This window comes from Cucurbita pepo, chromosome 9 (genome assembly GCF_057944985.1).
Source record: "Cucurbita pepo subsp. pepo isolate OVF chromosome 9, ASM5794498v1, whole genome shotgun sequence".
NCBI lineage: Eukaryota > Viridiplantae > Streptophyta > Magnoliopsida > Cucurbitales > Cucurbitaceae > Cucurbita > Cucurbita pepo.
This window is the reverse complement of record NC_141806.1, coordinates 277,966-301,763: the sequence shown is the minus strand read 5'-3', so window position 1 is coordinate 301,763 and position 23,798 is coordinate 277,966. Positions and strand designations below refer to the sequence as shown.

At 34.4% G+C, this 23,798-nt stretch overlaps 3 protein-coding genes across 5 annotated transcripts; 2 read left to right on the top strand and 1 right to left on the bottom strand.

Annotated features, from left to right (window-relative positions):
- Positions 1 to 667: 667 nt before the first annotated feature.
- Positions 668 to 7,306, bottom strand: LOC111801539 (ABC transporter C family member 10). 3 transcript variants are annotated; one of them, XM_023685566.2, is made up of 13 exons: positions 6,977 to 7,306; positions 6,843 to 6,881; positions 4,704 to 6,761; positions 3,920 to 4,240; positions 3,747 to 3,833; positions 3,038 to 3,625; positions 2,790 to 2,954; positions 2,394 to 2,688; positions 2,089 to 2,303; positions 1,710 to 2,015; positions 1,554 to 1,617; positions 1,219 to 1,458; positions 668 to 1,083 (listed from the first exon to the last, which is right to left on the bottom strand). In XM_023685566.2, exons 3-13 carry the CDS (start codon positions 6,735 to 6,737, stop codon positions 977 to 979), a joined length of 4,422 nt encoding a protein of 1,473 aa, XP_023541334.2. In that variant the 5' UTR covers positions 6,738 to 6,761; positions 6,843 to 6,881; positions 6,977 to 7,306; the 3' UTR covers positions 668 to 976. The 3 variants fall into 3 exon arrangements, with proteins under 3 accessions (XP_023541334.2, XP_023541332.2, XP_023541333.2); XM_023685564.2 differs by having other exon boundaries at positions 7,091 to 7,306; XM_023685565.2 differs by having other exon boundaries at positions 7,110 to 7,306.
- A 5,519-nt stretch (positions 7,307 to 12,825) lies between these two features.
- LOC111801537 (putative inactive receptor kinase At4g23740) lies at positions 12,826 to 15,328 on the top strand. The gene is made up of 3 exons (XM_023685562.2): positions 12,826 to 12,962; positions 13,129 to 14,421; positions 14,522 to 15,328. The coding sequence occupies exons 2-3, from the start codon at positions 13,185 to 13,187 to the stop codon at positions 15,178 to 15,180; spliced, it is 1,896 nt and encodes a 631-aa protein (XP_023541330.1). The 5' UTR covers positions 12,826 to 12,962; positions 13,129 to 13,184; the 3' UTR covers positions 15,181 to 15,328.
- Positions 15,329 to 16,392: 1,064 nt separating this feature from the next.
- Positions 16,393 to 19,976, top strand: LOC111801538 (ubiquitin-conjugating enzyme E2 10). Its single transcript, XM_023685563.2, has 5 exons — positions 16,393 to 16,550; positions 16,656 to 16,745; positions 18,169 to 18,296; positions 19,104 to 19,208; positions 19,654 to 19,976. The coding sequence occupies exons 2-5, from the start codon at positions 16,676 to 16,678 to the stop codon at positions 19,795 to 19,797; spliced, it is 447 nt and encodes a 148-aa protein (XP_023541331.1). The 5' UTR covers positions 16,393 to 16,550; positions 16,656 to 16,675; the 3' UTR covers positions 19,798 to 19,976.
- The last annotated feature ends 3,822 nt before the right edge of the window (positions 19,977 to 23,798 follow it).

Here is a 23,798-nt window from a genome sequence, read left to right as displayed (position 1 = left end):
AATTATCTTCATGTAGTCTGAGTTAATGGTAGTTGTAGTAGTACGGCCTCTGACTCTGAAACTCACAGCTTCATTTTTTTCTTTCATTTCAATTCAGGGCTTATGTTACTTTCTGATAAAAAAAAAAACACTCCAGCCATTTTTGGATCATTTTTCAAGTTAATTTAATTATAAAAAAAAAGTATAAGTTTGCATTGTTACATTTATAAAAAGGAACAAAATTGTTATACTGAAAATAAGTAAATAACGATAATCCATCTCACATTCGAGTGTAGTTTTCGTTTCTAAATTTCGTGTTCAGTCCGGTTTCCAAGGGAAAGCCCAAAGTTGTTACAAATAGTATAGAGCTAGACACTAGAGATGTGTCAACGAGGATGTTGGGCCTCGAAGGAATAGTGGATTGTGAGATCCCCATTGATTGTAGAGAGGAACGAGTGCCGACAAGGACACGGGGTGAATGTGAATTGCGAGATCCCACATTGATTGGAGAGGAAAACAAGTGCCTGCAAAGACGCTAGGCCTCGAAGGGGGGTGGATTGTGAGATCGAGAGAGGAACGAAATATTTCTTTATAAAAGTGTGAAAACCTCTCCCTATCAGAAGCGTTTTGAAAACCTTGAGGTGAAATTCGAAAGGAAAAGCCTAAAAAAGACAATAACTACGGTAAGTAAGTGGAAGGTACTCAAGATAGAACATATATTCCTCTCAACGCAGTACAAATGAACAATTATGCAATTGGAAAGATACTTCACAAATTATTCATGTAAACTAATGGGTTGGCACACATCATTACCTTACAAAAATGTGGTTCACACAGTTCAAATCAGCTTTCTATTATGAGGAAATGGACATTTCTGCACGAAGCAGACTGCACCACAACAAATAACTCAAAAATCCACGCCCTTAATCTTTCAACGTCTACAATTTCTCATCAGAAAGCAAAGGAAGTTGATAGACTAACACTGTTGGGATCAAAATCATTCTGCAGATGGCGAGTGAGACCAATATTCTTTCACGAGCTGCCCGAATAGAGAGCCTTCTCTCTTGATCAACGTGGTCGGTTCGTCGTATTCTGCTATTCTCCCTGAAAGTTGTATCGAGCATTTCATGAGACAACTCGGGTCGATTCATTTCTAACTTCGTTTTTGACAGAGTTGTTTTGAAACAATGTTTAAGAACATTCAGGACATGAACAGTATATATAATGATCAAAACTTACCGTCACTTATAGCAAGCACCATGGTGCAGTCCATAACAGTTGGTATTCTGTGAGCAACTGTAATCACCGTACAGTCTGCGAATTCAGTTCGAATCGTCTTCTGCAGAATCATATCCGTTGCATTGTCGATCGACGCAGTTGCCTCATCGAGCACCAATATTCTACTTCTTCTCAACAGCGCACGGCCTAAACAGAAAAGTTGGCGCTGACCCATGCTCCAGTTCGAACCATCTTCCACAACTGGTTTTTACAAAATGTTAGCCATTGACAACCTGAGAATAGGAAGAACTAGAACGCAACAACGTCTAACATTATCTCGAATACGAAAAACTTACCCATGGAATCCAAACCGGCTTCTTTCTCTTCAATAGCCTCTCTAAGTTGACACTTTCCAAGTACCTGCATGATCGAGATGTCGAAAATTACGTAAATATTATGCAGAACGAACCTCTAAAGAAAACAACCACATGAAGAAAAGAACAAAGTATCACCTCCCATATTTCATCATCAGTATGCTGAACTAAAGGATCCAAATTGTATCTAACAGTCCCTTTAAAAAGGGTTGGATCTTGAGGTATAATCCCGAAACGTGACCGCAGGTCATGAAGTCCGATCGAGCAGATGTCGATACCATCAACTAAAATTTTTCCTCCCGCTGGCTCAACCAAGCGGAATATGGCACTTAAAAGAGTAGACTTTCCACTGCCAGTCCGCCCAACAATGCCAATCTTATGTCCTCCTTCAAATGTGCAGCTTATACCATGAAGAACAAGGGGTGTATTGGGTCGGTATCGTATCTGTAAAACGACATGCATGGTTAGTTTACCGATCGTCCCTGAAGGTTTCAGGTTTTGATTAGCTTCTACGTACCTTCAAGTCAATTATCTCGACTTTGCCGACAGAGGGCCAGTTGGTTGGGGGACGTCTCTCTTCGATGATCTCCGGAGCTTCGCTCGGTAAGTGCATGTATTGGTTTAATCTTTCCACAGAAATGATGTGATTAGCTATAGTACATTGATTCTGGATGGAGAAGACCAAGGACACATTTAAAGAAAGGCCATAAGAGATTGCCATTCCAATGAAACCTGTAATACAAGCATAGAACTTTCATTACATGACAGTTTAAGAATGTGATGATTTTATATTTGAATCAATAAAAATGTTAAAATCCACACCAGGGCTGAAGCTTCCAGTTGGTAGCAACACCATGCACAACGCAGCGGAGGCAAGGACGACAGCGCTGAGCATTTCCAACCGTTGTATCAGCCACTCGTTGGCCGAAAAATTGTGAAAGAACGGACTGGCATTTCCATCGACGAATTCAAGGTTTTTCTTAAAGAATCGCTCTTCCTCTTCGAAAGCTCGTATTGTCATTGATCCAGCTACGGATTCAGACAAATGATTTGCTACCATCGACTTCGTTGTCCCGTTAAGACGCATGAGTTCTTTAGCAGATGCAAAGTAGTATCTCTGTACAAAGAAATGACTTGTTCAGCATCATCAGTTCATTTCTTTTAAAAATGTAGAACTATGTCAACAACAACAAATGCATCTATAATCCATTGTATTACCTGCAAGCAAATCGCCAAAACGACTGTCGGTATGGAGATGAATAGGACTTGCCACGTGATTACAGCTAAAACGCCGAGAGCAGCATAGGCATTGGAGGTTGCACCAACAGCAAATATTAGACTGAATGGGACATCAAGATCTACAATACTAAGATCCATTGAGACCTATCAAAGGATAAACAAATGTAAGAAAACTCAATTTCATTCTGATCTCGAAAAGCTTTATCGTTGCAGCTCGAGATGCTTACTCGACTAAGTATCCTTCCAATAGGTGTGGAGTCATAGAAGGACATCGGTGCGCGAAAAAGAGATGTTAGTAGCTGAGAAAATAATGATTTTGATGATTCCAAACCTAAAAGAGCTGTGAAAAGAGATCTAGTAACCAAGAAGAATGTTGAAATAATTCCAATCAACAAGTAAACGAGGATCAAGCGGGAGTTGCTGATGTCGGGATTGTCGACATTCGAAGCCATCCAAGAGTTTTGCATTATTCCACATGCCACGAATGCTAATTGGGAGAGAACATCTAAGGAGAAGAAGATGAACCCTTTGCTCTGATTCAGATACTGAATATAAGGCCTGAATCCCGAGTCACCGACTTCTCGCTCCTCCTGCTTAATTAACTGATTAGCATCAGATGTTACGGACAGTTTCTCTGTATAAGATTTCTTAATCTCTTTACTTGATGTTATCAAACTCTTGGTGGCAGAAAAATCTGCAAGCCTTTCAGTACCAGCAGTCTCTTTGTGTGCATTGACAAGGTCCTGAAACTCTTTGCTATGTGCCAACAAATGATGATAAGGGGCTGCTTCTTGAATTTCCCCGTCCGACATTAGCTGCGATTGACAACCACAAATGCACACACTCGATCAAGATGAACACAAAGAAATAGGAGAGAGAAAATGCAAGGAGGAAATCAACAACGCACACACTCGATCAAGGTGTTTTTGAACTAACCAGGACAGAATCAAAATCAGGCAGGAAATCGACTTGATGAGTCACGAGAAGAACTGTTTTACCCGAGAGAGCTTCCATAACATATCCCTGCAAACAATGAAGTTAGCTTTGACTCAGTCTGAGAAATTAGAAAAGAAAGAACAATTTGAGAATGTTGGAAATTTGTGAATTACATTGAACAAACTTGTGGCAGTATGGGCATCCACAGCACTAAACGGATCATCCAAAAGATATATATCAGCATCTTGATACAGCGCACGTGCGAGTTGAATCCTCTGCTTTTGGCCACCACTGAGGTTCACTCCTCTCTCCCCAATCTCAGTGAGGTCACCATAAGGAAGCAACTCGAGGTCCTTCACCAACGAACACTTCTCGAGCGTTTCCCGATACCTCCAACTGTCCATTTGAGAGCCAAATAAGATGTTGTCTCGTATGGTTCCTGTTTGGATCCATGCTATTTGAGACACATAGGCAAGCCTTCCATAAACTTGAATCTGTGGAAAGCATATTGAGCTAATTATGATCTAAAAGCAACCAAGTAAATCATAGTGGGAGAAGAGGTTTTAAAACGAGTATGCTTGGAAGAGGTTTTCACAGCCTTATAGAGAATTTTCCGTTTTCCTCTCCAACCGATATGGGATCTCACAATCCACCCCTCTTGGGGCCCAGCGTCTTCGCTCACACACCACCTAGTATTTGGCTCTGATACCATTTGTAACAGCCCAAGCCCACCACTAGCAGATATTGTCCTCTTTGGGTTTTCCCTTCCGGGCTTTCCCTCAAGGTTTTAAAACGTGTCTACTAGGGAGAGGTTTCCACACCCTTATAGAGAATGTTTCGTTCTCCTCTCCAACCAAGGTGGGATCTCACAAAATTAAATATATCAAAAGTGAATTCAGCTCTATCATATAGCAGTGAAAGTGAAACAGATAGGTGAAGTATGGTGATATAACTTACATTTCCCTCGACATTTGGAATTTCACCAAGAATGGCTGCTAGAAGAGTAGATTTTCCTGAGCCAACTTCTCCACATATTGCAACCTTTGAACCTGATCTGACCTCGAGATTTATATTACGAAGAGTCGGCTTCGAGGAGTTCTCTTCCCATGAGAAAGATGCTGAACTGATTTTAATGGAGTAGTTATCATTCGTGTTAAGGCGCTTTCTACAAACACTTGTACCTTGCAGCTCTGGTGCCTCCAGAAAGTTAACGATACGCGTAAATGAAACCCGTGCTTGAATAATCGCTGCAATGACATCAGCCATAGATCTAACAGGATCTTGAACAAGGCGCAGCGTAGACACAAAGGTGAAAACATTATTGGCATGTAGCGGAATGTCCAAAAGGCTACAAGCCCCAAAGGTTGCAACAGATACAATAACAGGAGATGACCAAAAGAGAATACCATTGTATCCTTTTCGAATTTGCACAGATGACAACCACTTGTGCTCCACTTCTCTTAACTTCGCAATTACATTCCTGAAATGGGATTCCCAAGCATATAACTTCAAAACCTTCATGTTCACGAGAGCCTCGGTGAACGTTTTCAGTCGCTCGTCTTGTGCAGCCATCAATTTACTCTGATACTTATGCAGTAGCTTGGCAATTGGAGTGTTGCCAATTACACATAGAATTATTACCAAAAAGGAGGCAATGGTTGCTATTCCCACTGCTTTGTAGAGGATCAAAAGTGCAATAATGAGCTGAAGACTCGTGGTCCAAGTTTGGTGGAACCAATATGAAAACTCTCCAATCCTGTATGCGTCCACGGTCACATAGTTCATGATTTCACCGCTCGAGTGCGTCAACTTAGCTTCGTTGGACAATCTCAATTGCTTCTTATAAATGGCTGCTGAAAGCATAGACCTGACTTTTAGACCAACAAGCCTGCTTCTGAAGTACCATTGCCTTTGTGATATGGATTCGATGCTTTTCGAGAAGAAAAGTGAAAGGGCAAGCACAAGACCTTCGTATTTGAAGCTTTGATGTCCCTGAGCAACTAAGATAAAGGAATTTAGAAGCAGAGGACCAGCAGACAGAAAGAGTATCTTCAACAAAGCGAAAAAACCAGACAATAATATGTCCTTCCAATGGCATAAAATGATGCCTCTTAAGACTGATGGTTGGGAATTTGGTTCTTTCTTTTTCAGCTCGTTCATTTTGTTTGTGAACTGCAAGTAGCAACTTTCTGCACAATCTTCTTCGCACATCATCGGTATATCGTCGTAGTCCAGAGTCTTTTCCTTCCCCTTTTTCATTAAAGGATTCATCCACCAAAACGAAAATTTACTCCACAATCCAGCTTTAGCTAATGGAGTAACAAGATCAACCTTATCACTTTCATTGGCCTCACCGTTTAGTGGGGTGTAAAGTCCATTCCCATTGATACTCGTCTCGCTCTCGTTACGGGAAAAACACCCAAAAGCGCAGATCAATAACAGAACTGATCCTGGAACAGATACAACATCTAAAATCATCTTTGCTGATGCTGTTTTGTTCGAAACAGCATCGAAAACTGATAGAACACAAATAACTCCAGTAAACACGAATGCTGCAATGGACAATAAGCGCAACAAGGCTCTTGGAGACTGTTTACACCAGAAGCTAATCACGGAGCTCACCAATAACCATGTGAAGCCATGGACGGTGGCAGATAACCACAGCTGCAAAGGCAAAGCAGTATGATCTTTACTCAATTTCTCCACCAGAATCCAAATTCCCAAGCCAAGGTACACTAATCCAACACAACCATTGAAGATAGCAGACAAAATCTGCAACGCAGAACGACTTCGAATTCGATTCGACATGTGAGATCTTTTCACTGACTTCCCCACAATATTGGATACAAGCAAGATCAACAGTAGAAAATCAAAACAGATGAACAAGGCTTGAGTATTACATGAAGAGGAATCAGAAAGAAAGCCACAAGGTTTCTCACTACCACTTGAACAGTCATGTCCTCCACAGAACAAACCCCATAAGTCCTCCATTCCCCTTATCTTTCCTTTTCGTCACTGAATGTCAAATGAAGTAATAATTAATAAGACAACCTTTTACATAACAAACGCAAAAAACCCAAATGAAGAAGAACAAACCTTAAATTAGTCTTCACAGTTCTTCCATAAAACTCTTGTCTGAAAAAACACAAACAAAAGAATCAGAATGAGAAGAACCCTTTAGAAACACATGTAAGAAAATAAACTTCTGAAAATCAAAGGCAGAAATTCACGTGGGTTTTGGAAGAAGATGATCACAGAGCCCGTGACAGCTAAATTATTTAAGAAACGAAGGAAACCCAGATGGGTGAGAGGTAAAGAGAAGCGCTAGGTGCTCAAATTCTCACCACATGTCAGAAACTGCACCTTTTTCGTAGACGAAATGGAGGAAGATGATATAAACGCTTTGAGTAGACTTTCTTTTTGCCCCTTTTTCCCCCTTGATCTTTAAAAGGGTAAAATGAGATTGGGGCTGGAAGCTATGTGAAAAGGGTCCAAGGAAGCGCGAGGGAACGGACAGCGAGCAATTAAATGAAGAACGTTGCACTGACGTGAAGGAGAATAGAGGGAACGTTCATATTAATGCAGTTTGGAAGAACTCGTGGGCCACGTCCAATTGCACATATCAACATATTCTGCTTCTTTTTTTTTTCTTTTTTTTTTTTTTTAATTCATAACTACTTCATGAAGTTTTGTTTTATTGTGAAAATATTTATGTATTAATATTAATCAAAATTTTATAATTATTAATTTGTATTAATTATATAATGTCATTTAAATTTTTAAAATTCAAAATTTACATCCCAACACAGCTTTCAAAAACAAATTTATCATTCAATTAATTTGACTTGCTAAATAGAAAATAATTTTCTAAATTTTGTACTTTTCTTTTTTGAAAAAATATTACAATTTTTTTCTTTTTGAAGATCGTTGTTGCCAATTGAGGAGCCGACAAAGACTAAATATTTTCTAAAAAATTCCACAATTGAAAAATATATAAAATAAAATGAAAAACAATATTATTATTGTTCTATTATATATGAAAATAATATCAACCGTAAATTATAATTATAATCTAACTGGAATTATATTATTGTCACGTGAGTTGGGAATAGAAAAATAAAAAGAATTAAGGTTTGAAGGAGGAGCATATAGAAAGGGTATATTTGTAATTTTGCAAACACTCATTTATTGTTCATAAAGTCTCTTGTCAACATGAATGATATGTATGCATGATTGACGTGTCTACTTTCCGTTCATAATTTTAATCCAAAATCAGAAAATTAAAATAACATAATAATAAATTTCATAAGATAAGATTTAAGGACCCACCAAAATAAGTTTAGGTGTCCGTATTTATTATTTATTGTGACATTGAATAATTGGTAAATAAAACAAGATTAGGTGAATAAATAATGAGCAAATTATGTTTTTATATTATTTTTTTTACATTTTAAATAATCTCGAATAAAAAGATAATTATTGGAACACGTAATACCAAAAATAGTTGATTGTTTCATAAATATTCAAAAAAAAAATGATGAAAGGCATATAATCAAATTGGCCTAATAATTCAGTTGGGATGCTTTTGAAACATCAATTGAAACATATTCTCTAACTAGAAGTATAGAATACAGCTCAATTATTAAGACATTTATTTCTTCATTTATGAAAGAAAATAATGAGGAGAAATTATGACAAGATATTTTTAAATAATAATAATAAATGTGAGCATAATTCAATATTAATTTATATATTTTTTAAAATAAATAAATTTAAATAAAATCAACATAAATACTTTATTGACACTTTTATATATATACATTTTAAGATTTGAGGTTTAAAACTTTATATCTTAATGAAAAAATATATTAAATTATTATTTGATCTCTAACTATTGAAAAGTATTATATAAATTCTTTAGTTCTTGAATATTATTTTTGGCTTAAAATTCAATTTATTTCAATAAAAATTTAAAAGAAAATAATATTTTATGGATTACCATTCTGCCACGTCAGTGACCTTTTTTGACCTTTCTCTTCTTTTTATGCATTAATTATGCACTGTACTGTCAGCAACCACCATAACGCCCCTTTCTTGAATAAGGCGCGAAGCTCGCATTTTATACTCATTATTAAATAACATATTCATTTTTGTATACATCCTATTATAATTACTATAGTAACAAGCCATGAACGTAAATACCACATATATATATATATATATATATATATATATATATATATATATTTTTTTTTTTTTCTTCATATTTTAAGTAATTATATATATTTTTATTATATTATTCTCTCTAAGAATACGTCGAACACTTGTCATACTTACAAAATTAACAAGAAAAAAATGTAAATAATGTAAGTTTATATCTCTCGAACTTAAAGTTCAGTGATAGATTACACTTCAATGACTTATTATTGTTTTTACAAAAATTATATGAACATAATTTTCATTTTTTAGTCCATAGAAAATTTTAAATTCCTAACCTTTCAATATTTTTCTTTTATTTAATGAGATAAAATAAATATTAAAATAAATTTACGTGGAATGAATAATTAATAATTAGATTCAAATCTAAAATCATTACACCAACAAAGAAAACACATATATCCTCCAACCTAATATTATTGTCTTTTGAGTACAAATCAATGAAATAATTTAATATAGTCATTAAAACAATATAATTATTAGGGTGTATGTTTATATATAATAAATAATTAAAAAAAAAAAAAAGGGTAGGTGAGAATTGTGGTAACGTGAGATTTTTGCTCTAACCCACCAACCAACTTTCCCAACTTGAACCTTCATTATTCAACGACTCCAAATAATAATAATAATAAATAAATAAAACAAAAAAAAATCATTATTAACGTTTTATTAGTTTCATTTATTAATAATATTTTCTGCATGAAAATTTTATTTAAATTAAGAAATATTAATTAAAATACAACCGTCCAAAATAATTTAATAGATAAATAAAGAATGAATGATAAATCTTGTTTTGAAAAACTTTTGAAGAGTTAAATATATTACTTGATTTATAATTATATTTAAATGTAAATATTGTAATTCGATTGGTCTTTAATAAAAGAAAATTTGAAAAATTATAATTAAAAATAAAATGACAATAGAGTTAATAAATATGAAGTAGTGAATGGAATCAAGTATGTATTTCTTAATATAGAAAAAAGGTTTAAAAGTTTAGGAAAAAAAAATAATAATCTAAAATCTATGTATGTATGTATATGTCACACTCATTATTCATTACAAAAATTTATAACATTTTTTTTACGATATTATGCCATCATTTTAAATGCCAATTTCCAAAAAGTTGGGCTGGCATTGCTCAGCATTTTAGGAACAAAATGATGGAGATGTCATTGTTATTCTTTTTCATGAAATAAAATAAAATAAAAAAAATATATGAGATAAGATCGCTCGTAAAAAGTTAATGCATAGAAAAAAGTTGAACTGAGTAGAGAGGAGCATGAAAGAATGGGTTGCTTGTCTCGTAAAAGTGCTTAAAGAAGTGAACACACGTGTTTCTTGAGTCATCTTTTGTATCTAAAAGGGTGGGTTCACAAAAGTTGTCGATACCAAAAATGGCTCGAAAAGGAAACACCAAATTGAGCGTGAACGAAGGGAAAAGACGAAGTTGTAGTAAGACCAAAAATATATCATTGCAACGCTTACCATATGAAGATCGCTACGTTAAAATTGTGTTTTGAAATACGTGTTGTAATTTAAATCTCATATGGATAAAAATTTGTGAGCCACAGGGTTTTAATGACGGGTTTACTTTGAATATGGTGGAACTATGCATTTAATAATGGCCCCATTTATTTATGTTGTTCGTCCCTTTATGAATCCTACAACTATTCTGATGGCTCCATCTTGTCCTTCCCCACAAATCTTAAAAAGTACGAGCCCCTGATAGCAATTTGATCTTAGTTTGACATTGTTATATCATTTAAAATAATTCTCCATAACTGTTTTTAAACGGTGTTTGGTAGATTTCAATTTTAAACGATAAAATATAAAAATTTGGGTATTTAGTAAGTTAATAATAAATTGTCGTGATCTAATTACCATTATTAATAAAATTAAATTTTGTCGATATAAGAGAATAAATAATGACATACACGTTTGATAAATAATTTTAAATTCGTGAAAAAGTAAATTTTAATATCGAAATTTCTTAGACTTTTCGCTTACCTTATATATTTTAATTTTATAAGTCCTGTAACTTCATTCGTTTTTAATTATGGAAGAAGATATTAAGATAAGGTTTAGATTTAAAAGAAAATAATCATGATTACCAAAATAAATCTGATTTTTCTCCCCCTATTAAATTATCAAATATTGTTGTATAATATTTAGAAAACTAAAATAAAAAGTATATATGGGCTGTAACTAAATGGGCCCAACGATATGGGCCGTCTCTCACAGGCCACATATCCAATTAATATAAATAAGGTAGGGTAACAATTCAAGCTCTTTCTCACGATTTTAAAACATGTTTGCTAAGGATAGGTTTTCACATCTTTATAGTGAATATTTCGTCTACTCTCCATTCGATGTGAGATCTTGCCATTCACATCTTTATAGCACACTACCTGATGTTTGACTCTAATACCATTTATAACAGTTCAAGCCCACCGCTAGCAAATACTGTTCGTTTTGGCCCATTACGTATCGCAGTCAGCCTCATGATTTTGCCTCTACTAAGGAGAGGTTTTCACACCTTTATAAAAAAATGTTTCGTTTTCTTCTCCACCCGATATGAGATCTCGCACCTATGGAGAACATAAAATCTAAGAAAGACCACATGTAGACTTGGAATTGTTTATCGGAAATAGAATACATAGGAGAATCTTACACTCTAAGAAGACCAAAATCATCCCTCTTTCGAGACTTGGCAACAACGATAGAGACAATCCAAGGATCGTCTTAGAGCCCTAAAATTTTCTTTACTAAATAAAATTTAGAGAAGAATGTTATAACCGAGGAAGACCAAAGCTATCCCTCTTAGGTACAACGACAATCTCAGGGACAATCCAAAGACCACCTTAGAGCCTTAAAAAATTCTATAACAAATTTCTCATCGTAATATGATCGAATAGTTTTATTGGTATAGTATGAGTTTGACCAAATTTATGAGGTTGCCTAATATTGTGGTAGACTTATTTGCAAATCACATGGAAGCATAGGTTCACTAAATGCCAATTTGAAAATTAATATTTACTCAAAAGTGGTTCATACGTGAATGCTTTTAACTATATATTTTGAGTACAAATCTTTTTATATTTAGAAATGTAATTAAATTATTACTAAAAAAATGTAACTAAATAAGGTCAAACAGAATAATTCAAATATTAATAATTTTGTGAAAATTACAATATAAAATAATTAGATTTCTTATTATACGTAAGTTTAGACAATTAAGTTGGACGTGTGCGTGCAGAACATGAATCTTCATAAAATGATTATTTTAATATCATATAGTGTGAATGAAAATACATGCAAGGCACATTCTTTATTTAACTTATATTTTACATGTGATCTCTTTCCTGAATTGCTATTTAGAAAATGTCCATAAAATTCAAAATTTATTGAAAATTAAGCTAATAATTCTATCCACAGACAATATTTTAACATTTAAAATTTGAAATATTATATATATATTTTTTGAAATATTGCTAATATCTCTTATTTCTTAAAATATGAGTTCAAAATAGATTAAATGGCAATACTTTATATTATCCATTAGCACCCATGTCATTGTTGAACTAAGAAAACTATTATAAAAGAAGAGGAAAAAAGAAGTAATGCAAGAACTAGTGCTTGATGAGGAAGAGAAGCGTCCATCAATGGCGGCAACCATCCGGTACATGTAAGCTCCTAACAGTGTGCCATAAAGAAATAGGCTCCTAACCATTGAAATACCCTTCTCTTCTCTATTCTCCTTCTTCTTTTCGACCATCTCCCTGTCTCAAATGATTATCCAACCCTCTGAAATTCCAACGCCATCATTGCCACAACCCAGAACGTACGGAGCCTTTTCCAACTGTTTCCCTTCTGGGTTCCATACTTTCCTTGGCTTCCAATTCAATTCTCCCGTGTTTCCCCCTTTCCCCTGCGAATTGGGTCGTTCAGAATATTGTAATCAGAGCTCTGTTTCGATTGGTCTCGTGGGGATTTTGAAAGGTATGTGAGGTTCCTTGTTTTAGCTTTATGCGTATTGGGTTTAATGTAATTTAGGTATTCGAAATGAAACCAAACTGTATGAACTTGTTTGTTTCTGTGGGTTGAGATTTTGAATTTGTGTTGTTTGGTGATTATGGAAAGTCAACTTGTAGACCTAATTTTGCAGGTATGGACCAGAATTGCACGTAATTTAGCTTGAACGGATAGTTTTCGTCTGAGAAAATGATGAAGAATAGCTTCATCTTCCTTGAAATTATGTTGTTTATAGCGATAATCTTACCAGGGGCTCTCACTGAGCCAGTTGAAGACAAGCAAGCATTGCTTGATTTCTTCCATAACATCCCACACTCGCCTTCTCTCAATTGGAATGAGAGTAGTTCTGTGTGCAAAGGCTGGGCAGGAGTGTTTTGCAACTCTGATGAGTCTAGAGTAGTAGCCATTCGATTACCGGCGACCGGTCTGCTCGGTCCGATTCCTGTGAATACTCTTAGCCGCCTATCTGCACTTGAGACTCTAAGCCTTAGATTAAATAGGATATCAGGGCCTTTCCCTTCTGATCTTTCCCAGCTGGAAAACTTGAGTTCCTTATATTTGCAATACAACGAGTTTTCTGGTCCTTTGCCTTTGGACTTTTCAGTTTGGAGGAACCTTAGTGTCATTGATCTATCTAACAATCTCTTTAATGGGAGTATTCCTTCTTCAATCTCAAACTTGACTCATCTGACTGTTCTGAATCTTGCAAACAACTCGTTGTCGGGCGAATTTCCTGACCTTGATATTCCGAGTTTGCAATGGTTAGATTTGTCTAACAATAGTCTTACAGGAAATGTGCCTCATTCTCTTACAAGATTTCCAAGTTGGGTGTTCTCCAATAACAATATTACCGTAGAACACGGTGCAATTCCCCCGTCTTTTCCGCTCCAGCCTCCCGGTTCTCGACCGACACGAAAAGGAAAAGGACTAAGTGAATCTGCTATATTGGGTGTTGCAATTGGTGGTTCTGTTGTTGGATTAATTTTGGTAGCAGTTTTGTTGACTGCTTGCTGGTTGAAAAGGGGAAAAGAAAATGGTAGTTCCACTATGGAGTCCAAAAAGAAGGAAACATCTGTGAACAAAGGGGGATTTGAGAGCCAAGAACAAAAGAACAACCTTAATTTCTTCATGGATTCTAATCTTGCATTTGATTTGGAAGACCTGTTGAGAGCGTCTGCTGAGGTTCTCGGGAAGGGAACCTTCGGAGTGAGCTACAAGGCAACGTTGGAGGACTCGACGACTGTGGTAGTGAAGAGGCTGAATCAAGTGACGGTTGGAAAACGAGAATTTGAACAGCAGATGGAGTTGATTGGAAACATTAAGCACGAGCACGTTGTTTCGCTAAGAGCATACTATTACTCGAAGGACGAGAAGCTTATGGTCTATGATTACTATGGACAAGGGAGTGTTTCTGCAATGTTACACAGTAAGTATTCCGTCTCCTTGCTCCTTCTGCAATAATTTCTATACAACTCTCTTGTGAATCTGTGTTCTAAACAAATCGGCGAATCAATCTAATGATGCAGGTAAAGAAGGAAATGGTTTACCGTTATTAGATTGGGATAGTCGGATGAAAATTGCGATCGGAACGGCTCGAGGTCTTGCTCATATTCACACAGAAAACGGAGGAAAATGTTCACATGGAAACGTGCGAGCCTCAAACATTTTCCTAAACTCTAAAGGGTATGGCTGTGTATCTGATGTTGGTTTGTCTGTGTTGATGAATTCTATTCCGGTACCAGCCACGAGAACGGTTGGATACCGAGCCCCTGAAGTGAGCGACACTCGGAGAGCATCGGAAGCAGCGGATGTGTACAGTTTCGGGGTAGTACTGCTGGAACTCCTGACTGGAAAGTGTCCCATACATGTTGAAGGTGGTAATGAAGTGGTTAACTTGGTGAGGTGGGTGAAGTCTGTGGTGAGGGAGGAATGGACAGCAGAAGTGTTTGATGTGGAGCTTCTGAGGTATCCAAATATAGAAGAAGAAATGGTGGAGATGCTGCAAATTGGGTTGTCTTGTGTTGCCAGAATGCCCGAGGAGAGGCCGAAGATGATGGATATCGTGTCGAGAATCGAGCAAGTTTGGCGAATGAGCACCGGGACGGGACCATCATCTGGATCAAGATCGGCGCATTCTACTCCAGTTCGTGTAATGGAAATCGGTTCGTCCTCATATTCACATTGAAATTTCTAATCATCTTTGTTGTGTTATGGTGGTTACACAGTACATAGGTTTCTTCTATCCCCTTCTCATATCCATTCATTTAAACTGCTTGAATTGGAGATTGTTTTACCATTTTGGGTCTTTTTAATAAATGTTTCTTTTCATTGCATATGAAATTTTATATGCTATTTTACATTTGTGCCTAATAAATAAATATTTTAACTTTCAAAAATATATAATATATTCCTCTTTTAGTATATTTTTTAACTTTAAAATATTTAATAAATTTGTATTCATACATTTTAATTTTTTTAAAATAATTAATGTCTGGTTGGTGAATTTTAAAGATGTCATATCAACTATGTATTATATGCAAAATTGTAAATTTAAAAGTTTATTATTAATTTTTTTTTAAACTCGTAGAATTGTGATAATTTAATAACCTAATAAACACAAAATTAAAATGGTAGATATTAAACTTATAATCTAAATCTCTAAATATTAGCCATTATTCATTCATAGGTTCAAATTATCATATTCACCTTTTTTATTTATTTATGTATGTATATATATATATATATATATTTGGCAACCTTAATGGACTAAAAAGATTTTAAAAGCATTTGAAATTTGAATAAGAATTTTCAAATTTCTAGTCAACGACTGATTTTCCTGCCTAATTTAAAAAATAGAAAGTATTTTTTTTTTTCAAATTTGGTGAACTTATAATAGAATTTGACATTTTCACAAATTTTTTATATAAAAGAAAATAGAAAATTAAAGTATCTTGAAGTCCTTATACTTTTAAACTTATTATATTTTAGTCAATTTATTTTTCAAATATCTAAATTCAGTATATATACTTTTAATAAACTTTAAAATTAGCCCATATTTTTAGATTTTTGCTTAACTTTTCAAAAAATAAAAATTAATCTTTATAAATTTGAGAAAATATATTCGTTTCTTGAATATATTCCATTGGGTTGGGCCTGGCTCACATTGAAAGAGAAACGAGCCCAAGTTAAAATGGGCCTTGACCCATTAAAGGCCCAATGAAAGTAAACCAGAAAAAGGGAATAAGTTTCTTTCGCGGCAGCTTTCGGCGAAGGAGGAGGTGGCGTAGATTAAACGCTAAGTAGGGCCCATACAATTCTCAAAAAAATTATTTTACAATAATAAAAAATTAATTTTGAACCAATCAAAAGCGTCGGCTTTGGGGCAGGGCCCCACACGCAGAAAACGGTTGTATAAATTTCATTCCGCACCAAATCACAAATTGTTGTTTTCCTTTTCCTTCCTCCTTTCTCATCCTCATCCTTCTCTTCGTCTTCTCCACAAACCCTCACACCAGACCAGACCTAACACAAGCCCTTCACGTGGGCCTCTCTCTGGTATGATTTCCCTTTCTCTCTCTCTCTTTTTTTTGCTTTGTGAATCTGCTTGTTTCTCTGTTGGCGCTCTAATCTGAGCTTTGGATTTGGATTCTGGATCTTTAGATTTGTGTTAGATTTTGTTGATGGCGTCGAAGAGGATCTTGAAGGAACTCAAGGATTTGCAGAAGGACCCTCCTACCTCATGTAGCGCTGGTATAAAATTATTTTTATTTTTATTGTTTTGCCTTGATTTAGGCTGTTTTGATTCCATTGAGTTGATTGGTCTTATCATATTCATCGTTCTCTTTTGTTACATGACTTCATCTGGTTTTCTGATCTGTCTGAGAGTTACTTTTTGTCTTGTGCTTGTTGAATGTTGACCGTTTATGGTTTTGTCTGCTGAGAATATATGCTGATAATTGCCCCGAGAAATTTTTAGGGAGGGTTTGTTGGCTGAAAATTGTTTGGGGTTTCCTCCCAGCTGATGGAAGAACGATCGTTAGATCACGCTCACGTTATTTTTCAAGAGTGAGGGAATTGAGTCAATGAATCCCCTTTTTAAAATATATATCATAATTTGGTTCTAGTGAGCACGTCAGTTCATATTTTTAGATAATTTCATTTGGGAGTTTTACTTTCTGTCTTTCACTGCATTTGGTTTGGTGTTATTATTTTATTGGTAAGAAATCGGGCTTTGACAAGGGAATATACTGAAAAGCCTACAAAAGGAAACAACTTTCAATCCAAATGAACAACACCAAGTTGATACTTACAAAATGTCCGATGGAAGAACGCCCACAAGGAATCATTTAACCTAACAATTAACAACCTCCTAAACTTCCTCCCAAGGGCACTCCACCCTTCTGAAAAATCTTTTAATTCCTCTCGAGCCAAACTCCCCACCAAAACAACAAAAAGATGCTTGCTAAGAAAATTTTCCCTTATTACATAAGGGACAAATGAGGAGCGCCACCTTGATCATGGAACCACAACCTCTACTGCGACCAAAGTATGGACCAAAATAACCAAAACCCTGATTCCAGAGGGAATAAGCAAACTAGCAATCCCACAACAAACGATCAATGTCTTCTTTGTGCCTCCTACAAAGAACACACCACTTCTGACACAACACAACACCACACCAAGGAGGAATGTTTCAGTGTTATCATTATCCATGCTGAGAAGATGATGTCTTATGGTGTTGTAAACTTTTATCGAAGAAATTTTATCACTTTAGCTTGGGATACTCACATATGAAACTAAAGTTTAGATATTTGAGATTGCTGTTGTACTCATTTCTCCTTACTGTAGATTTAACATTGCTAACTAAGGTTTAGGTATTCAAGAATTTCTAGTTCATGACAACCTTCAATTCTTATTGCTGCTAGAACCAAAGTTAACACGCTTCAATGATTGGACTTGAATATCAAGGTGTTGGCTATGTTGATTTGTTTCACCCTTGTTGATAAATTTAGATTATATGGGTTCACATGAGAAAGAAGACTAGGTTTGAGGAGCTGCACATCTTTTTCTTAGTATTTATTTTAATTTTAGTTTTTAGTGTATCCTATATGGTCTTTGTGGTTTGAACAGTAGGTTCCTATTTAGGGGCTGACTCATGTAAGAATTTTCTCAGGTCCAGTTGCCGAAGACATGTTTCATTGGCAAGCTACCATAATGGGTCCTCCAGACAGTCCTTATGCTGGGGGTGTTTTCCTTGTCACCATTCATTTTCCTCCGGATTATCCTTTTAAGCCTCCTAAGGTACGACTGTTTCTTGTAAATGGCTATTTACTCTTTGACTTCCGTGCCCTAGCGTTTCAAACATGAGCTAATGATCTTGATCTTGTTTTTCTTAATCTTTCTTGTTTGATCTTTAAGCTCAACTATTTTCAGCTTGAGGGTCTGAATTGGGTAACTTGTTTGTAATTTCTTTTAGCTGTATTGAGCTATAGTAGCATAGTAGATGTACGTTGATATGCAGTGATGCATTTACACCTTTAGTTGATAGTTATTCAAGTATGCATTTTGTCATTTTTCCAGTTGTTTGATGCAAGTTTCCAAGGATGTCAATATGTTGTCTTCAGACTGTCTCTAATTTATTGGTGGAGAGGTTCAGCCTGTTGCTGGGTTTGATGCTATTGTTTGGTCATCCGTGTCCAAGGCTTTTTGTAATTTCCCTCATGGTCTTATCTTTTTGGACTGAGGTCCTTTTTTGCATAGCTTGGCTGTTTATGGATACCCATATGTAATCTTGTCATTATTCTTGATTGAATTTCGGTTTTATACATAATATATAAATATTGAGGGGAGAGATCCATGGCATGAGTGCAGGCTAGATTCATTGTCTTGTCCTGTCATCCGTTTGTTTCTTTATTTTTTCTACCAAGGGTATTGCATATAATTTGATGAACTAGGCATATGGGTTGTGACCACTTTATCTGATGGTGACTCGAACACAAAGGTTTCGCCTAAGAAAATTTATGATGATTCTGCAATTGTCTTCTTGTGGATTTTTTTTGGATGTCGCTTTCTTACTTTTCTATATTTCACGATTCAATGAATCTGCAGGTGGCATTCAGAACAAAGGTCTTTCATCCAAATATCAACAGCAATGGTAGTATTTGCCTTGACATTTTGAAAGAGCAGTGGAGTCCTGCCCTAACTATTTCCAAGGTTTGCCCTTCGACTTAAAAAGCAAAAAAAAAAGAGAGAAAGGGAGGAGATCTGCTGTTTAAGACTGAAAATTAATTTCCTCTTTGCAATTTCTTACTAGTGTCGTGCCTATCTGGACAAACTTTTCCTCTTGCTAGTTCCTTTGACATAGTAATATCTATGCTATATTATCCCATATGCCTTTTGAAAGATTTCGCATGAATTGACCATTAACTTAATTATTAATAATGAGGTGTTAACCCTTTGCCCAAATATTATGAAGGAATATCCTCTTCACCTAGTCTCCATCATCAATATTGCTCTTGTTGTGGGATGTGATCAGCTTCCATGACTTAACTGATGGATTTTGATATTTTGTTCCCATTTATAATTTTGACTTCACTGATGTGTGTCCTTTGGTGTTCTTCTACCAACTACTGAGATCGTACTTGTATCCTGTAACCAGGTCTTGCTTTCAATCTGTTCCCTGTTGACGGACCCAAATCCAGATGACCCGCTTGTGCCCGAGATCGCTCACATGTACAAGACTGACAGGAACAAATATGAGACGACTGCTAGGAGCTGGACGCAGAAGTATGCCATGGGCTAAGCGATGGTGACTTAATAATAATACATTTAGGCCTGTCGTCCTCATTTTTATGCTCACCTGCTTGTTCTATATATGAATCTTTATTTGTCAGTCTGTTGCAACCATCCTAAGCTTCTCTGCTTGAGCAAAGAAAGGTCGTTAACATTTTCCTTTCATTCCAATTGGAAAGTATTTTCTTATTTGGTTGTGTATTAATATAATTTAATATATATTTATATATATATATAGGGCACTGAAATGTATGTTCAGTTCGTTTTCTATGGCTCTTTTCTTCTCTTTTCCCTTGGCTAATAATATAACACTATTAGTTGGCGTTGGAACTGATCATTTACCAAACATTGTAAATTCATTCTGCTTAAGTTGTCAACAATTTAAAGATGGTCACTCTGCATTTGAGTGAAATTCCTTCGAGACCAGTTCCCTTCGCTATTCACTAAGGCATCAAGCTCTTTGACAAATGACGACTGCGCAGCAGAAATTCTACGCCAAGTAGCCTGGAATAAACTCTCATCTCATTTTGTTAGGTTATTGCCAATCGATTCAACCTAATGGAATTTACATCTCATTTTGTTAGGTTATTGTTAATCGATTCAACCTAATAATGGAATTTACATCTCATTTTGTTAGGTTATTGTTAATCGATTCAACCTAATGGAATTTGCATATAACGACCCTGAGTTATTAGGTTAAAGTTAGGTTGAGAATCATTTTAAATTTCTTTTACATACCTTAAAGTCGCTCACGGACCATATATACATTAGCTACAACTTGAAGGACGGAAAGTGGCATTTTGTTGTCAAATTAAAAAAAAAAAAAAAAAAGAAGAAGAAGAATAATTGATCTTTTTTTTCTAATTAAATTCAAAAGTGTAATAAATTATGCTTTTGGAAATGTAGAATAGAGGAGGATTTTGAAATAAAAAGAATAACAGAACACACTTTTTAAATAAATAATAGGTGACATTTGATTTTGAAAGGGAATATATATAACACTTTCTAAAATAAAGAATGAGAATTTTGAAAGAAAGCATAGATAGATAACATTGTTTAAAATAAATCACATTTCAAATAAATTACACTTTTGTAGTGATAAAGCATATTATACTTTATTCAATACATCACATTTTTTTATGAAATGTTAGAAGACATAATGATGCAATAATTTCAATTGTAGAATACATAATCTTTTTCAAAAGAAGTGCATACTACACATTTTTCAATGTCATTTATGGATCACACCAATTCAAACGTAAAATAATGCTATTATTATTATTATTTTTTATGTATATTTAGTGTTTACCCTTTTAAAAGAGAAAATTGTGTGTGACATTAACTTAACCGAATGTTGATTGTTTCATTATCAGCTCCTCGATCAAGTAAACATTTTGATAGGAAGGTTGACTACTATAACAGGCACAAACTACTTTTCTTTGATTCATTTTCACGCTCGAAAAAGAGAATAAGATAGGCTCTAAAGGGTAATCATGTTTGGTTCCTAGGTTCAAGACAATTTTTTTTTTTATTATTATTATAGTAAAGAAATGACATTCATTCTATATTATCTTTGTATGTATCATAGCAATAAAAAAATAATATATAAATATTTTTTATGATTATTGTGGTTTCATTTTTTTAATTATTAAATTAAGTGGAGCAGCATTTGAAATCATTCTATTATTATTATTTTAAAAATTTTCTTAAAGAACCTTGTATGAATGAAGTTTATCAATCTTTCACTTGGAACTTGAAGTGCCCTATTAAAGGCAGACCAGAATTTGGTTTATAAGTGATGGGCCTCCCTTCCTTTTATTATTGGGGCTGGCCCATTTCTAGCCCACCACCAACTCAAATTACCTTTTTCTCCCTAGCCTCAAACCCAAACCTCCTCATTCCGCATACCCGTCTAGCAGACATTGTTTACTTTGATTCGTTATGTTTCGTCGTTAGACTCACGATCCACCTCCTTTAGGTGTCCAGTGTCCTCGATGGCACACCCTCTAGTATCTAGCTCTTATACTATTTGTAATAGTCCAAGCCCACTAGTAGCAGATATTGTCTACTTTGACTCGTTATATATCGCCGTCAGTCTCACGATTTTAAAACGCGTATACAAGAGAAAAAATTTCACATCCTTACAAACAATGTTTCGTTCCCCTCTCCAACTAATATGAAATCTCACATTTTTTGACGCTCGTGAATTAACATTGAAAAAAGTCATGTTCTTTCTAACGCTCTTAAAAATCGTTAGAAAAAATCACTTGAAACCGTGAGATTTGAAGTATAATTAGATGAGTTCAATAGATAAATGTTAAGCTATGAATATAAACTCGAATATATAATATTAATATAAGTTAAGGTGTTGCAAATAAAAAAATGTGAATAAAAATTTGTCAATTTTTAATTTTTATTGTAAGTCTCTGAAATGCAAGTTCCATGCACGATGCCATTGAAACACTTCCCGCTTGTTCTAAAAATGTGAGCCATTTTAATTGTTGTTACTTAATATTAGGGACCACGATTATGTTTATACGCATAATTAGTTTGTGCTAAGTACATGAACCTTTATATTAATGTAAGTATCTCAATTAATGATTTTGTGTAAACTATGGTTTAAAAAAGGGTTAGATTTAGTAAGTATTAAAATATTTGGCTTTATGATCCAGAATCTTTTTTTTGTATGAAACAAAGCGTTCATTCTACTGGTTGTTCAAGAATTTATTAAAGTTCTCGGTAGATTTGACTTAACTTGGATATATATATACATATATATTGCATTAATGATAATGTATATAGATTTCCAGAGATTGCATGGGTCATGATGTCTTGTAACTAGAGATATCCCTAACAAAGTTTTTTTTTTTTTTTTTAATATTTATTTCAAAAAAAAAAAAATTATGAATAATTTTTATTAAAAATATGAAATATTCTAATAAACCCAATAATATTTTTAAAAAAATATATAATTAAATTTCTAAAAGTAAAAATTTCAATAGTATTACACACGTAAAAAAAAATATTTATTCATAAAAAAAAGTAATATATAATCTTCGTTCTCGATCTCGTTAAACTAACAACTCACTTGCTCTTCCATTCTCCATCCTATTCGTGGCGAGTACCTAAATATCTCTACTTGTAAGGCTCCATACTCACGATTTGGAATCTAGATTCAACATTTGACGACTTCAACGTTCTTTGAACATATTATTTACTTGTATTAATGTGCTTCTAAGAGTGAAGATTATTATTCCCACAAATCAATATGCGTCTTTTAAAATATTTTGTCATTCACTCAGGTAGTTCTAAATTATTTTTTAGAAGGTCACCAACCTAAAATTACTTCAAATTAAACACATATAATTTAAGTTTGATTGTAGGTTAATGATGAGTAAATTATTGAGTATTCCATATTATATATTAGAGTAGTAAGAGTGATATGTGGCAAAGAAAAATACAAAAAGAAGAAGAAGTTAAAGCTTTGGAATGAGAAATCAAATATTTAATATGTTACAACTTCCCCATAAAAATCATTTCAATAACAAAACCAAACTCCAACTTGATCTCTATACCTTCAAAAATTAATTTTAAAATACTTATATATATATATTTCACATCACACGCACTTGTAGATGGTGACCCATGTCCTGAAATTTCATTTTATTTTATTTTATTTTATTTTAAAAAAAATCATAATTTTGTGACTACAATTACACAATATATATATATTTATTATTATTGAAAAGTCAAGATTAGATTAATTTAAATAAATAGGATCGTGCACACGAGTGGGAAGCCGTGGTCCCTAAAAAAGGGAATTTTTTCTCATTACGTAAGAATTAAAACAAAAAATACCTAACCTCAACAAAATGTAAGTAATAAAAACTATAATATAATAGCATTAATTAAATGAAACTTTGGTGTTAATTAATTAAATTTATATTATAAGGTCACTAAAACCAGAGATCTCATGCACCCCACTTTGATAAATTAAATTAAAAATTTGTA

Excerpts from the sequence above, each read along its gene's own strand:
- LOC111801539 (XM_023685566.2), bottom strand. The coding sequence starts at position 6,737 with ATGGAGGACTTATGGGGTTTGTTCTGTGGAGGACATGACTGTTCAAGT. Across the intron at positions 3,626-3,746 it reads CTGATTTTGATTCTGTCCTG|CTAATGTCGGACGGGGAAAT; the intron begins GTTAGTTCAAAA and ends TGTCAATCGCAG. Across the intron at positions 1,084-1,218 it reads GGTGCTTGCTATAAGTGACG|GGAGAATAGCAGAATACGAC; the intron begins GTAAGTTTTGAT and ends TACAACTTTCAG.
- LOC111801537 (XM_023685562.2), top strand. The coding sequence starts at position 13,185 with ATGATGAAGAATAGCTTCATCTTCCTTGAAATTATGTTGTTTATAGCG. Across the intron at positions 14,422-14,521 it reads TGTTTCTGCAATGTTACACA|GTAAAGAAGGAAATGGTTTA; the intron begins GTAAGTATTCCG and ends CTAATGATGCAG.
- LOC111801538 (XM_023685563.2), top strand. The coding sequence starts at position 16,676 with ATGGCGTCGAAGAGGATCTTGAAGGAACTCAAGGATTTGCAGAAGGAC. Across the intron at positions 16,746-18,168 it reads TCCTACCTCATGTAGCGCTG|GTCCAGTTGCCGAAGACATG; the intron begins GTATAAAATTAT and ends GAATTTTCTCAG. Across the intron at positions 18,297-19,103 it reads ATCCTTTTAAGCCTCCTAAG|GTGGCATTCAGAACAAAGGT; the intron begins GTACGACTGTTT and ends ATGAATCTGCAG.